The following is a 16,927-nucleotide window of genomic DNA, read 5'->3' as shown; positions in this document are numbered from 1 at the left end:
TAATACTTTTAAAGCTACTAAATTTATTCAGCCAAAAGTAGTGAGTGGTTTTCTCGTTTCCTTGTTATTGTTGTTTGATTAATAGCCTTTTTATGACATAGCCTACTAGACTGTGCTCAGTTCAGTTATATGTACACTTCAAGTCTGACATTTTGATACAAATATGCTTTCTGTCCCACTGTTTACGTTCACTTTAGACCAAACCGACTGTGTTTACATTAATGCCTCACCAAGACGGGCATTGGTGGAATTATAAAGTATATTTGACCGTTTAGGTGCGTACCTGCATTAGCGCTCCTGGAACACACATGTAAAGCGCACAAACATTAGCTGCCTGTCAATCAAACAGCATGCAGCTACATACATCAGGAAATAAAAAGTCAATCTTTTATATTTTATCTAGATCAACCAACCAGTGGTTGTCTTGCTATCGCAATCGATGTAATGTACACCCCTGGTCTAGATGTAGAACATAGGCTAAGTATAGAAAATTACTCAAAGGTTTATCATCGATATCGAGGACATCTCTCTTTCTTTCTTTTTTCAGATAAACATCAAGATTGTTTTATCGCCCAGCCCTATTGATAACATTGCCTTAATCTCTCACATCAACCCAATAATCTCAGTGACAGATAGCAAAATTACAGGCTACTTTATAAACAGAATTTAGGAAGCAGAAATATGAAATTTACCTCGATATGTTTCTTAAAATCAGAGGCAGGATTAATGCTGATATCTGGCTTGAGCAAGCTAAACTCACATACATAAAGCAATTGGCCCTTTTCACTGCGAAAAGCCCTTTCAGGTGCGGCCGTAGATGTTCAGGTGTTGAACGGTGCTTGAGGCATCCTCCACATCCATAACAGTTGGCGCCTGATCTACAGCTGCCATTCAAGTTTTTAATGTGTGATTTGATTTGACGGGAGTCACGAGACTCTCCCTAGCCAATCATGTAAGATAGATAAAAATAAAATCAGGACAGGGAAGTAGCAAACATATACGGTGGGAAAATAGCGCATTAAAATTACAGTTACAGAACTTAAAATGTACTCAAGTAAAAGTATACAATTTTTAAACTACTTAAAAAAGTACAATTCCTGGGAAAAACTACTTAATTGCAGTAACGTGAGTATCTGTAATTCGTTTGCACCCCTGGGCCTAGCCCACCTTTTTTAATCGCCTATGTAACTTACTGAAGTGTAATCTGGTACGTTTACCATTCCAAGTGAAGGACTTCGCTATACTATCAAATTGCTTGCAATAAGAGAGGAGGACATCTATAGGGAGAGATTGTAGCTGGTAGTTGAATTTTGGAATACAATTCATTTTAATAACATTAACCTTCCCAGTCATAGATAAATGTAATGAAGCCCACCTGCCCACATCACTCAAAAACCTTTTTATTAAAGGGTAAAAATGAACTCTAACTAAATCACACAAATTTGCTGGGAATAAAATACCCAAATATTTAATGCCCTGTTTGGGCCACTGGAAGGCGCCTGGCTGAAAAGCCATTAACGGGCAGTACGCTGTCAGAGACAAAGCTTCGAATTTAGACCAATTAACTTTGTATCCTGAGAACTTCAAAAGGAATTAATAATTCTGTGGAGGCAAGGCATAGATCTAGTAGGGTCGGAGATGAATAATAAAATATAATCTGTGTAAAGCAAAAGCTTATGCGCCACCCCTGGAAAATCATCCTCCTTTCTTATCGCGGCTGCTAATGGTTCCAGGGCAAGACAGGACAATAAGGGTGAAAGAGGGCAACCCTGCTGGGTGCCCCTATCCAGAGTGAAATAATCTGAAATTAATCAATTTGTTTGAACCGCCGCTACTGGGTGTCTATAAAGTAACTTAATCCACCCAATAAAAGTATTCCCGAACCCATATATTTCCAAAATCTTAAAAAGATAATCCCAATCTACCATATCAAATGTTTTTTCGGCATCAAGCGAGATGGCAGCGACCGGAGTCTGATCGTTCGCCACTGCCCACATGACATTAATGAATCACCTAATGTTATCAAGGAGTTACAGCCCCGAATAAACCCCACCTGATCTATATGTATAAGAGATGTCATAACTTTACTCATTCGGTAAGCCAAAATGTTTTACAATATTTTAACATCTAGTTGGATCAGGGAAATTGGACAGTAACTCTTATACTCGCTTGGATCTTTGTCCTTTTTAAGTATCAGACTGATCCGGGCTTGTGTCATGGTTGGTGGAAGCTTTCCATTCTTTAATGATTCCATATAAACTTCTAGCAAAAGTGGAGCCAGTTCTGTAGCATAAGATCTAATAAATTCTTATCTCATAATCAAGAGAATTTTTTTGCTCATCCGACAGTTTAGGAAGTTCTAATGGTTCCACAAAGTTTCTAATATTCTCTTCAGCAGACAAAGATGTGGAACTATAAAGATCAAGATAGAATTCTTTAAAAGCATTATTAATATCAATGGCCGAGGTAAATATTTCACCACCAGCAGATTTCACTGAGGGAATGGTAGAAAAAGACTCTCTCTGCTTTATATATCTAACCGGAAGTTTTCCTGCCTTGTCCCCCAACTCAAAGTATGACTGTCTTGCCCTGAATAGCCAAAACTCCACCTTCCGTGACAAAATAGTATTATATCTGTATTTCAATCTAGTCAATTCTCTGAGGCCATTAGACGACATTCGGTGTTTCAGCTCTGCCTCGGCACTTTTAATATTCCCTTCCAATTCCACGAGTGCTTTGGATCTTTTGGTGAATGCGGCATACTGTATGATCCGGCCCCTAAGAACTGCCTTACGTGCCTCCCAAGCCACACCCACAGAGGATACTGAGGACCAGTTTTTCTCCATATAGACATTGATTTCAGCCTTTATCATTTGTTGGAATTCAGGATTTGCTGATTACCTTTCTCTAGGTAACTGCGAGGGGCCCATGGCGGGTCCTCTTCAGCATAAGGGTCACTGTACTCCACCACTGCCGACTCTTCCTCTTCATCACCCTCGTCATCCTCAAAGTCCTCTGGAGGAGGTGGGGGTGGTGTTGCTTCCTCAAAATCCACCTCTTCTGCAGGGGGTGGGGGTGGGGGTGCGTCTGAGACTTAAGGGATAAATAAGCAAATTTTGAGGGAATTAAGATACTTTTTCTTGCTGACACGAGACAAGTGAGTCATGCTGGACGGGGAAGTTAGAGTTGGAGAAAATGTGTTTGTAAAGATCAAGAAATTACATTTAGGGAGCGGTGGAATAATCACTGACCTCAAATCAGTAGTTATAAGCCACTTTGTCAAATGGGAACTTCAGTATGACCACGTAAACACTGCAGCTAAATACAGTTCAGTCATGACAACTCTCAGAATAAACTAAAGGTGTTATAATGGACATGACAAGTTGGTAGGTTTTGGTTTTGCCAGACTAGATCTGGCTACGCTGCTGCATAATTAGATATGCATACAATTCCCTTTAAGCAGATTTAGACAAGTGGTGCTGGGGAGGAGGAATGTTTCAGAGAAAACTCACACTGCAGTGAAACTGGATTATCTGCAAGCAACTGAGCAATTTATATGTTAGAAAAAGAGAGTGCGCAAGTTGATTGGCTAACAGATTACATGTTCAAAAGACCTATCAGCTGGCGCCATGCAGAATTTCATGACTGAACTCAAAATCATTTTTCATTCCTCTTTTGAGTGAGTAATCCCGTTCTGTACACACAGAGTTTGGTTATTTATGGAAGTGAAAATTGCATTAAATCTGCATAGTGTGTGCAGAATGTAGCTCACTAATATATGTTTTGTCAAAACAGTGCCAGAGTGGGTTTAACTGTTGCCATCCATGCTGCTTGTTTATAGCCACAAGACCCCAAAGTGTTGCTATGGTTATCTATAAGTCAAAGATTGTGGGTTTAGGAGTGATTCTTATATTCTGTACACGCAGAACAGATTCAGTTCTGCATTTAAATGCAGTTTTCACTTCCAAAACTTAGCAGTGTGTATGTGGTCCAAGACATGAAGGAACTTTCAAAAAGTATGTTCTAGCAGATTATGGGATAAAAATCAACAAAGATAATCATAGACAACTGATCTGTGAAACAGGGTAAGATCTAGGGCTGGGTAAAAATACTGACTTTCCGATGCATCGCGATCTTGTTTGAACAATCTCGATATCGTTTCTTAAATCCCAAGATCGATCTTTCACTCTATGGGGCAACTCTCTACAATGCAAGTAAATAACTAGCATGTGCAACCAAATCTAACACTATGCAACTAAAAATGTCTATGATTAGCCACTGGCTAGTAAATGTCCAAATTTCACTCACCAGTGATTGAGTAGTATAGTGGAGAAGTTATTAGCACAGAGGTCCTTAAAAGTAAAAGTTTGTTTTAACTCATTCTGTGTGTCCAAAGATGAGATCCACGGATCCTTATGTCACTATATAATGTCTCTTTTAATACCCTTTCTGTTTATTACAGTCAGTTGTTGGTTGAAAACAACAAATAAAGAAACATTTGATTCTAATCACAGAGGGATGCACTAAATAAATTATGCACGTATTCTCTCATTATATGCGCTTACAGGCTGATGCCGCTAGTCGTAAAGAGAGTGCCGATTAAGCACGTGTTCTACATGTCAATGTAAATACTCGTAAATAGTACCGACTATGCAAGTAAACAATAAAAATTTAACTAATATATATATATATATATATATATATTTCAAGACATTAATTTATGGAATACACTGAATCTGAACATTTTTCAAAAGCTAAAATAAACTAATGATAAAATATCATTTGTAAATTTTATATTTTCAAATTGTTCCTAGAAGGGTTGCCTAGAAGGTTCTTTTATAATTAAGCGCATTAGCTGAGAGAAAAGTTCTTTTACATGTAAACAAAATGGACATTGTAACAGAAATGGGCCCACGTGAAATGATATCAAATTGGGAAATCTGTATCAATACCCAGCCCTAGTAAGACCAATAAAAATAAAAAAATAAATCACACATGCATTTCTAAAGAACATGCAAAAATCATGCATGCATCTACCACAGATACAATTTGGAGTTGTTTTCTTCCAAATGAATAACTTACTGGTCTCCTGAACTCGAGCCACAAAGCCCATGAGCGGGAGCTGAGGAGTGATCTGAAGGATAGATGGGGGAGGAGGGGCCATAGGGGCTACCCACCCCCCAAAAAACAGGGACAGTTTAGAGAAGAGGGAAAAGAGAATGAGAACAGTGCAAGTGACACAAAAGGAATGAATAGAGAAGGGAGTAGATAAGAATACATAAATACATCTTTATTTATATTAGTGAATAAAAAAAGGGATAAACAGCAGTGTTCAAATAAATATTTATTTTGGCACAAAAAAGATGATAAAATCCTGTGTAATCAGTTATTCACCAGATCATTGAGCACTTTACATGCACACCAATACGCTGATTACTCCCAAAAATCAGCTATTTTAAAAAAATCTGACAAAGCAAAAAATCCACGTTAACATGACATTTGAAATAATGGTATTATTCTCTGCTTTTGACGTCAAACCTTGAAGAGGCATGCACACAACATGTGCGTACATTGGATGAGCCGGTAACCACGGCCGTTAAGGTTTTTAAATACAACGCATTATCAGGGTAATGGGCAAAAATCTACCCAAGTCGACCGGTTTATTCTTAAGCGGTTTATGATATTACACCGATAAAGGAAAGGGTTTATTGCATTTACATGACCACACACATTGTTGGCTTATTAAGCAACATTTGTATAAGAACATGCATGTAAACGCGTTTACCGAAACAACCTTTCTGAATGAATCACTACACTGAAACAGACTTCCCAATGCTTTCTAGGAATTCTAGGAGAACTGCACGATACGCATGCTAATCTATGCCTCTACTCAATTGGTTGTAAAGCTGTGTGTATAACATGACTAAGGCTGTCAATTTAACATTTGAATTCAGTGTGATTAATTATATAAAAAAGAACTCATTTAAACAATTTACGCAGTTAATCATGCAACACTAATAAGGAATTTTCTAACCAACTGAGCAATTCAAGCTTGCAGTCCCAACTCTATGTTTTTGCTAATCACAATCAGCAGGGAGCAGTAAGCGCAGCTCCAGCTGTACGGGCAACGCAAGTGATCAAAGACAGCTTGGCAAAGCAGAGTGCAGGGGTGGAAGCGATTTTAAAGTTTCAAACTACATTTAACTTGACACAGCATCCTTAAAACATGTTGTTTATCGCTAGAGATGCTGAGAACCAGTGCAACCACAATGAGATGCATGCGTACCGACGGAATGCAAGAACGCGTCCTGTGAGAACATCAATCAGACAGATTGATTAACTCAACTTTAAAATGGATTTTTGTGGACTGTAGGCCAGTGATAGGCTTATGTTCAATGATATGGAAATAAACCAAACAAAAAATTTCCTTCTGAAGCCATTTTTTCTATTATCTAATCAATGTCTACTGGCCTGCTACAACACTCATCTGCCACTCGTCTTTGAATAATCTGATATTTTTATATTTACAATTATATATGAATATTATTATATGCATATATTTAACATTATTTTGATTATTATTAGAGCTGACGGAATTATCGTGTTAACGCATGCAATTAATTTAAAACGTTTAACACGTACATTTTTCTTTAACGCATTTACCATTAATTCTATGGGCGGTACTGTCATTCTGTCCTATGGTTGTATAAAAGAATCTCTGATGGCGCTTCCCTGTCAGTGATAAAATGATGGAGAAAGGAGCTCTTAGCACTATTTCATGTACAGAACAAGTCCAGATGGGACTTGTGATAGAAATCAAGTTTTTTTCAGCCTATGTAAGGCGCATTTTAATTACCACAGAAGCACAACAAATCTTAACTATCACCAAAACGCAGAATGAGATGTTTTTGTCTGAAGTGCAAACGTAGCTTCAGGACTGCTGTAGGAAAGCAGATAGCCACAGTCTACCGGCAGATTAATATTGTGGAGAATGAGAGTTTAAGAGATTGAATGGCCATTGCAATGAATATGCAACCTATGTGGGGGCTAGTTAATTAAATTAGTCAAACTCCCACTTAGACTTTGGGAAATGATTAATATAACTTGAATAGGTGCTATTTTAGTGCATTTCTTTATACTTTGGAGGCTTTGTTTGAAAAATTTTAATAAAGCATTATATTGTTACATATTGTTTTGTTTTCTTTCCTAAAATGGAAATAAATGCATTCTGACAAGAAAAGAAGTATATATAGTGTCAAATTTCAGCACTTTTAAAATCTGCGAATAATCACGATTAACTACAAAAAAATAAAAATAATAATAATGCGATTAATCACAATAAATAAATTTAATCGACTGACAGCCTAATTATTATACATTTAATTATCTTTGGGGGGGGCTTTTTCAGCAAATATTGATTTGAGATTAATTGGGATTCATTTGATTAATCGCCATATCATGCAATTAATTTGATTTAAAATATTAATCGATTGACAGTCTTAAATAATGATGCACTGTTGTCACACTACATTGCTAATTGTTGGAACAATAACTTGCAACTAAAAAAGCTATACTATTTTTAAAAACGCAGAGTTTCTGTCACACTAGTTAATGGTGTCACTACTTTTAGTTTGTTACCCCCAAAACTGACCATCAGTGAGAAAAAAAAATACAGATATATATATATATGAGGACACCATGTCTAATCATTACCTTGGTTTTGGTTGTAATGTGGTCCTCCATTGAGCTGGTTTTGGATAATGTTTGGATTTGTGTTCTGAGGCATGTTGTTGGGCTGTCCGGTAACTGATGACGGCCGGCGATAGGGCAGGGAACCTCCCACAGAGGGCGTGGCATGCCGCGTCATTGGCCGGTTCATACTGTAAAAGTGAGGACCATTGCCTGGGAGACAGCAAGTTAGAACAATGAGTAAAACAACTTCTGGTTCTTTTCAGAAGTATGGTAAAGAACACATATTATGAATGAGATGACCACAGTATAATCTACAGTATATGGCATGAACTGACGACACAAGCTCTGTCCAAACTCTAATGAGCTGCCTCTGTCTACATACAAAGACAGGCGATACTTCTATGAAAAAAGTTGATTGGTTGTTAATGGATTTTGCCAAAACTAATAACTAAGCTGATGGAAAATGTAGATAACCGATTAATTGGGTAAAATAAATAAAATCTAAATTTATTGAATGATACAAGAAAAATTTTTATTTAATTATTAGCATAATAAATTCTGATTCAAAGTAATGGCAGCATCATCCAATCACTGCCAACCATGTTAAAATAAAATTATACATTATAAATTCCTAATCTATGTACTAATTACCATTGTCCCACGTCTACCAAACATGTTGAGTGGTCCAAACATCATCTGCAGCCTGAAACTGAACTTTTGGTCAGATTTTAGGAGTGAATGCACTGAGATGCATAGAGAGCTACAGGATGCTCCTGTGCTCCCTATTTAGTGAATGACTTAACCTCCAGTGTTCTTTCTGTCTGCACTGGTCTCAGAACAGTTTGAAATGCACCTTGTTTTCATCCTAACTCCATATAGAGCCTACAGAGAACATTTTCCAGCTTTAGGATGCATCCATTGATTCTCAAAGTGATAATACACATTGAATAAAGGATATTTAAAAATGAATCTGAGCATACAATCCACATATGTGGTCATTGTGTTTAACAGCCTGCCGTTTCACAATAAATTGCTCAAATTTTAAAAATGGCACATCGGATGAAACTAGAGACTCTAATATTTTGACTCAAACAGGTTTTGAAGTAAAAAAATGATTAGTTTTCTTACCAGATGTAGTTTTGTAGGTGTTTCAACCAAATACAATTCCGCTGTGATCAGTGCCATGTTGTTTGGTCACATGACTCCGTGCGTCAAAAGTTTAACCTTTTACTGACAGCACAGAGATCAGTCAGTTTAAATGAAATTAAATTATGCGTTGCGTATAGCGAAGCCAAAAAAAAAAAAAAACCTCCACGCATGTGGACGCGGGTTGCACGAGGTTAAAAGTGACAGGTACAGACGTAGAGGCGACAAGAGTCTAAAACAAATAGGATCCCAGATGCAGTTTATTGTATAACCAAAATACCAATAATAACCAGAAATAAAATCAGATTTTGTGCATTATGTGAGACTTTTAACTTTGAACAAGCAACAATAGACCAGGAACTCTTATTTTGTGCTCCCAGCTCACACATAAGGGGAAAAAACATGCATAGGTCACATTTTGTATTTAAAACGGCAAATTAAGATCAGCAGTTTCCATCCTTCACATTGTAACATTTTTCTAACCAGTCGAAGTTAAAATCCTGTCCACCTTGTTGGAAAACATGCAGTTCTCCAATGCAGCAATTAGTTATAAACAAAATAATTATCAAACTATTACATTTTAGTTGTCTTAAATGATTGATTTATTGTATCATGACTATGTATGTAATGATAACGTGTACTATATACATACCTTGGCTTTTCTCTATGTTTTAAATAATCTTAAGTGTCACGTGGCACAACAAACTTGCAGATTACGATAGTTCCAAAAAGCAACTTATGGCACCGATATATCGATAAAGCCCATATATCGTTCGACCTCTTGTATTAACTGTAAGTGGGATTTCTATTCCTACAGCCACCATATAAAGCAATATGATTACTCCCATTTATATGTACACGAGTGACCCGTTTCATCCTTACAAGGTCTCTGGTTTGGCATTAGCAAATACCGCTAAACTGATGACTCATTACTCTACAGTTCAAGGCACACACAAATATTTGGAAAAATTTTGCATTTTAATTTATTAAACTTTTTACTGATAACCTCTCAATACTGAATGGGATACAAATATATTTATAATAAGCATTTTTCTCGACTGCTTGCCATCGTGGATTATTTTTTCCTCCACAAAGAATACATTAGATTTTTGTCAAAACTAAGCATCTTAGCAGGTAGCATGATGTCGCTGCCTACCTTTGTGTGAGTAGTGCGCCTATGTTGCCTTAAAATGCTGTCTATGTAGGCAGCTCACTATGTTTTGGTACAGAGCTATAGAGAACAAAATAGCCTTTCAGCCAGAGAATTATATTGGCTCACACTATTTTTCTCACAATGATTTGCCAAGGAACATTAAACCATGAAAAGAAAGCAAGAATTTGAAACAGTCCCAAAGAACAAAAAGGAAGCAGACATGGGACATATGGAGAGATGGAGAAAACAAGTGCAAAAAGAAGACTTGAATGTCTCTGGGTATGTAAGCAGGATAAGAACTGGATCCCAGATGCATAGCAAGCTAGAGGCCCGGGTATACTTGGTTTTTCCTGTGTTTCCAGATTGGATCACGCCCGGTGGACCACATTGCATTTCAAAGAATCCTCTTTTGACTGCGAAGGAATAAGAACGCGTTCGACGCATTTGCACTATGACTGCTTTGTGACACACTTTTAGTATAGTCAACAGCAGACGAGGACTGTCCACGTGTCGAGAACATCTGGGCAGCACGCAGACAGTCCGCGCAGCATGTGCTGATGGCAAAATTGGTGTCACGCATACTGTAGGAATGATCAGCAAAACGGACAACTGAAGTATACTTTGACCTTAAGCCAAGCCCATGCAGGTGAAGCCTGGGTGAGGGAGAGGAGAGATGAGTCTTGGATTATGTGGAGTGATGGTGTTTGCATGCAGATCATCACTCAAAGATGGAGGAGTGGAGATGGAGTTGGAGTGGGGGGAGAGGGGGACTCACCTTGAGTGGGGGTGCAAGTTGCAGCATCAAGGCTGGTGTTGGTGCTAACAGGGAGGGATAGGGGCAGCTGTGGGGGTGGTGGTATCTCAGGAGGATCCTCTACTGGCAGAGCAGGGGTAGGAGCAGGGGCAGGGGGCACTGGCTCAGGGGTGGAGGGTGGTGGAGGTACGGGAGGGGCAGGGACAATAATGTTCGGTGGGGGTTTGGGAGGGGCAGTTGCAGTACCTGCAGCTCCGCACACCACACGCATCGAAAGAAGAAACAGGACCAGAGGGAGGAGAGAAAGGTACAGCGTTAAAAAGAGAGAATAAGGGAAAGAAGCAGGTGAATAGAAAGAGGAGTTCTCATCACTAATAGTGAGAGAGGAAGTACAAGTAATATACAGCTCAACAAGATACACTTTTAACACAATAGCAAAAATACTTTTTCTATGATGTTTTCTAGGCAGGTAGGGGGGAAAAAAGATTTGGAAGGTGCCATGCTTGCTTCAGGACCTTGGACAGTGCTTATATTCATTTACAAACTTATTTATACAGTAAACAGTGGAGCTCTTACCAGGAAAGGCAGTGGGCGGGGCAGGGGTTGGTACAGCGATAGGCACGCCCACACTTCCACTGCCACTGTTCTCTCTGCTGCTACTGCGACTGCTGGGATGACTGCCTCCACTGCTGCCACTACTGACACACACACACAAAAAAAAGAGAGGAAAACATCATATAATTTGAACAGCACACATAAACCAATAAAGTATTATATAAAACACTAGGGATGGAATCATAAGGAATTTAACGATTCCAGCTCCGATTCCTCTTAACGATTCTTTCAGTACTTTCGAGGAAGAATTATCTGGTATTAAGAAATGCAATTCTTATTGCATTTACTGCCCTCAGCACCCTGATGCCTGTTGAGATCATCTCAGCTTTCTACAGAGCAGATTTAACAAATCAGAAATAAATGTAATACAGTTCTTGTAAAAGGCATGTTTGCATACATTTTTAGAGGCATAGATGCAATCCAATAATTGATCTTAACCATATATTAAATACAAATTCTAAACAAAGAAATGTGATCAAATTTACAGTATAATTTTAAGTAGTTCATTCATTTATTCTTTCATAAAATTCCATTGATTACAACAAAACACATGTCTATCTTTAACTGCACATTGTCATATGAACAACCAGTTAGTAACTGCACATGCCTGATTGAAGTCTCACAGGTCTAAAGTACAACATTAAATTAACACTGAAACGGTTCCAGAGACAGTTTAGACTGTGTTATGTAGCCTAATGTTGTACTTCATGCTTGTGAGACTTCAACAGTTCTTATTTCATTTCGAGTTGAACATTCATAACTTCTGCATCAGTATAAGATTAATTCAGAAACTGCTTGGACTAATGTATAAGTGCTTTTGATTCACTAAAAAGAACCAACACATAACAGTCCTTTGTTCAGTAATCAGACTACACTGGGAGTGCTGTGTTATGAGCCGGTTCTTTTGAATCTGCAGCATGAAACATTAATTAGTTCTGGAATGAGAATACATTGGACATGCTGCGGGTTTCGTGCTTAGATTCAGTAGGAGCAGCGCTGCTGCAAAAATGTGCAGCAGGAAACACTGTCAGAGTATTTTAGTACAGTGTTCAGTCCGCAGGAAAATTTAAATGTAAAAATGGAACTGGTTCTGAACAAGAACTGGTTCTCAGTTCCTATCCCTAATACTCACTCAGTCATACATATTTTACTCTGCCCCTTTCACATGAAATCAACATGAAACCTCATAATTTTAGGAATCATTATAAAATTCACAACAACAACAAAAAAGTGATAACCCAATATATATACACATGCAAGCCAAATGAATAACCTAATATCTGATAATGTAGAAATTTTCAGTCTACTAGTGGTAGACTGATATATTGACCAGGCCAATATTTGGCCATTTTCAGATTAATTATATTAACGGATAACAAGTGATGGGCCGATATATTAGCCAGGTAGATTAATCATCTTTTATTTTGGAGATTATTACTAGTGATGGACCAATATATCGGCCAGGCCGATTAATCATCTGATATCAGGCCATTTTGAGATTATCAACTGATAACAAGTGATGGACTGATATATCAGCCAGGCAGATTAAACATCTTTTATTTGGCCATTTTGAGATTATCAAATGATTACTAGTGATGGACCAATATATCGGTCAGGCCATTGAATCAGATGATATTTAGCCAGTGTGAGATTAATCGACTGAATACTAGTGATTGACCGATATATTAGCCAGGCCGATATCTAGCTATTTTAAGATTATCGACAAATAACAAGCGATGGACTAATATATCGCAAGGCCGATAATTCTGATAATATTTTGTTTATCAGCATCAGCCAATAACCATGCCCACATCACCAAATAATAAAAGTAATTCTCCCATGTGTCTGTTTCAAACTCTGCAGGCAGCTTTGACAATTGTGTAAAACTAAATTATGTATGTATATATATCAACCAGCAGCCAAACTGTTCAGCCCATCAGTTATTTTAAAACCTATTTTAACGGTCGCCACTAGTAAAAATAAAAAATACTGAGTTTCCAAATGTCCAAATCACTGTCCCTTGTGTGTCAAGTTCAGTCCAATTGACAGGTTATGGCCTGAAAATACAAATGTGTAGAATCTACAAAGTTAGATTTCTTCATAAAGATCTGGCATGGTCTTGACTGAGGATTTGTGGGTGAAAATCTGAGGAGGAAGAGTTCTGTAAGAATATAATTATAAGCTCTATGTTTGTCCCCTGAGAGTATCAAAATCAGAGCAGAGGGCTGAGAATGCAAACAGCAAAGAGATGGTGAGATACTGGTAAGAAAGACTGAAATAGAGAGAAAGACGGTGAGTGAAAGAGTGGGAGTAAGCAATTCTTTAAGCAGGGTATGGCTGTTTGAATCGAAAAAATAAAAAAATAGAAATCCAAGTATGAGAGAGAGCAAGCAAAGGAGAAGAAAAGAGAAAGTTAGTGAGTGACTTTAACCCAGAGTCACACTGCGACAGAGACACTGAACAAAGACAGCTTAAAAACACAGAACGACACAAAGAGGAGAGACAGACAGGAAAAGAGGATGTGGAAAAAGAGGGACGTTTTTTTTCCTTTTCCAATTTCTTTTTATTCTTTGTGAGAGGACACCATTTCTGAAAGCTTGTTTGGGGTTCTAAAAGTGCATATATATATTTTTTAATAAGTGTGTGTGCGTGTGCGTGTATGTGAATACCTGTACGTGCGGGTCCTCTGATTAACGGAAGCAGTTCTAGCCGGGCTCTGCAGTGGTGGTGCGGTGTTGCGTGTAGGACTCGGCACGTAGTCGTTAGGGACGATGGGTGGACGCACTGGCTCGAGTGTCCGGTAAGGGGAGTGCCGCCTGCCGAGGGGGCAGGGTTAAAATATTTTAAAGTCCACTAAGGGGTGGAGTCAAACATCATTGACAGACCCCCAATAATTACATACTGTAAAATATTGTGTAAATATCCATCTAGAACATAATCACAATAGTACCGTAAAGGACACCTCATAAGTCATGTCTAAGTTATTGTTATTTGTTGATATTATGAGGTATCTGTTATGTGCGGTCTATTATATGGCCAGCAGCCATATCACCCTGTAACTCAAGACTGGTTGCCTATTGAAGCTAAGCAGGGCTGAGCCTGGTCAGTACCTGGATGGGAGACCTCCTGGGGAAAACTAAGGTTGCTGCTGGAAGAGGTATTAGGGAGTCCAGCAGGGGGTGCTCACCCTGCGGACTGTGTAGGTCCTAATGCCCCAGTATAGTGATGGGAACACTATACTGTAAAAAGGCACTGTCCTTTGGATGAGACGTTAAACTGAGGTCCTGACTCTCTGTGGTCATTAAAAATCCCAAATTCCCCCATTGGCCCTTCTCAATCATGGCCTCCTAATAATCCCCATCCATTAATTGGCTCTAACACTCCACTCTCTCCTCTTCATCACACTTTGCTGGTGTGTGGTGAGCGTACTGGCTCCCTATGGCTGCCGCTGCATCATCCAAGTGGATGCTGCACACTGGTGGTGGATGAGGAGAGTCCCCCTGTTCACTACGTAAAGCGCTTTGAGTGTAGTGTCAGAAAAGTGCTATATAAATGTAACGTTCATTCAGTGGAGCCTGTTTTAGTGCATTACAGAAGGTTTTCTGAATTGCTTGTGATTGGCCATTGTGTTGCCATGGTGACAGTGAGGGGTTAAGGGCCGTGGGCATGAGCAGGAGAACACTTGAGGTTTAACAGTACCAAACATCAGCTGTTAAAACTCAATGACATAAAATAATAACACATCAACACACAACATGACAATTTGTTCTCCACAGTGACCTGCAATGGTGGAAAAACGCACATAGACTGAAACACACACAGATCCAAAACGCTTTAGTGTTTCAATCACTGAACAGAGAACAAGCCAAAACTATTAACTCATACACACAGTTGTAGGTATGTGTGTGTGTGTGTGTGTGTGTGTGTGTGTGTGAGAATTGCTGTCAGGAACAGAGATCAGAGACAGAGAAAAAGAGAATGAGAGAGGGAGAATTTCTTTTTCAAGCACCATATGAACAGTGTAAAATTTTATGTGTTGAATTGCCTTAATTGCCCCTTTGCTAAGCCCTGCCCGAAAAAGGTTACTGAACATTCCTACCTTAGCAACCATTGCCATCCTCAATATTAGATGACAAGCTTTTGCTCTTTTCTAATGCAAGTCTATGGAAAAACCATGTGTTTGGATAGTTTTAAAATGAATTCTCCTGAAAATCCAGAAAAACAATGGTAAATCTTTGTTGGGGAACTTAGTGACACTAGGTACAAGCGGATATAAGCCTTTTCCAAATCTTTAATATTAAAGGCGATAGTACCTAAAGTGTACAAAAATATAATTGCGAGTATGTTGTAGAAATGTTAGGAACAGTTCTGTTCACTGATAACATTCATTAAAAATATCCACTAATGTTACCAGTTGTAATTACCATTAAATTAGGTTTCTACCTTCTTATTTGACAGTGATAAGCATTTGCCTCAATTCTAATTCCCAGACTCCACAGTTTTGAATCATATTACTAAGCAATTAAAAAATGTATTTGAAGAGAAACGGCAGGTAAATGTGTTTAGCAATGTGACATTGTATAAAGTAAGAATAACATCCATTTAACTTGTCATACTAAAAATCTCCAATTCATTCCCATGGGATTTTATTTAAAGCGTGTCATGAGCGAGCAACAGTAACCAAGGGGGGGTGTGGATTAGCAAAGGGTCAATTTACTACCACTGTGCTTTTGATAAAAATCATGAGGTCACATCAATCTGTTCTACAGACAAACAGATTAACTGAAAGCTCAGTTTCTATATTATTGTACAGCAATTATTTCACCTCCATAACCTCCACCTTCATAAGTTCACCTTCAGTCTAGATGGTAGACCTGAAAGTATACTTAATCGACCCTGAACAAACTCACACCTGATTAAACTAGATCAGTAATCAACAATGAAATTTATGTCAAATCAATCCCAGAATTGATAATTTAATAACAATAAAAACCATTACTTTTATTTTTATGAATGGCATCAAGAGAGACAAAAGAAATAAATAAAACACATGCACTTACCCGATGGTTCCTTTGCCAGGGCCAGGAGGGCTGGGTGGTTTCTGGGTAGGTGCAGCTGTGCGTGAAGTCGTTCCCACTTTCATATTCTGGGCGTTGACCTTTGGGTCAAAAGTAAAAGATCATTATTCTGAGTCGGTAGGAATGTGATAACACTAACATTACACCACATACACACGAAACACACAACAACAAAAGCCCGACTGAATACTTACCTTAAACCTTAGTAACCACTACACTCAGAAATGAAAGCAATAAGAGAGGTGAGGAGAGAAAAGATACAAACCGTTAGTGTAAAAAGTTGAGAAGAACTCACACATGCACAAACACACACACACACACACACACACACAATGTAGCTAGTTAAGTACCAATGTCCGTATGAGCCAGAGCCAAATACAGTACATTCATATTCATTTAAAGCTTAAGTGTGTCATTTTTGAAGTGGCACCATCAAATCATTGCTCTGTTTATTTGAGCATCCTGTCTCACACAATAGAGTTACATTGG

General features: G+C 38.3%; 1 protein-coding gene across 19 annotated transcripts in view; it reads right to left on the bottom strand.

Moving 5' to 3' along the window:
* abi2b (abl-interactor 2b) overlaps window positions 1-16,927 on the bottom strand; it is a 38,590-nt gene that overhangs the window by 10,698 nt on the left and 10,965 nt on the right. The window contains exons 4-11 of one of the 19 annotated variants that reach the window (XM_051706405.1): window positions 16,633-16,650; window positions 16,421-16,518; window positions 14,030-14,176; window positions 11,322-11,443; window positions 10,767-10,991; window positions 7,714-7,902; window positions 5,083-5,169; window positions 2,902-3,093 (exon numbers count right to left, since the gene is read on the bottom strand). In XM_051706405.1, the coding sequence (XP_051562365.1) occupies window positions 2,902-3,093; window positions 5,083-5,169; window positions 7,714-7,902; window positions 10,767-10,991; window positions 11,322-11,443; window positions 14,030-14,176; window positions 16,421-16,518; window positions 16,633-16,650 (1,078 nt within the window). The remainder of the gene's footprint in view (window positions 1-2,901; window positions 3,094-5,082; window positions 5,170-7,713; window positions 7,903-10,766; window positions 10,992-11,321; window positions 11,444-14,029; window positions 14,177-16,420; window positions 16,519-16,632; window positions 16,651-16,927) is intronic. The other 18 variants (XM_051706406.1, XM_051706409.1, XM_051706410.1 and 15 more) reach the window with 18 other exon arrangements.

The sequence above is a fragment of the Myxocyprinus asiaticus genome, chromosome 9 (genome assembly GCF_019703515.2).
Source record: "Myxocyprinus asiaticus isolate MX2 ecotype Aquarium Trade chromosome 9, UBuf_Myxa_2, whole genome shotgun sequence".
Lineage (NCBI taxonomy): Eukaryota > Metazoa > Chordata > Actinopteri > Cypriniformes > Catostomidae > Myxocyprinus > Myxocyprinus asiaticus.
This window is presented reverse-complemented; position numbering and strand designations above follow the sequence as displayed.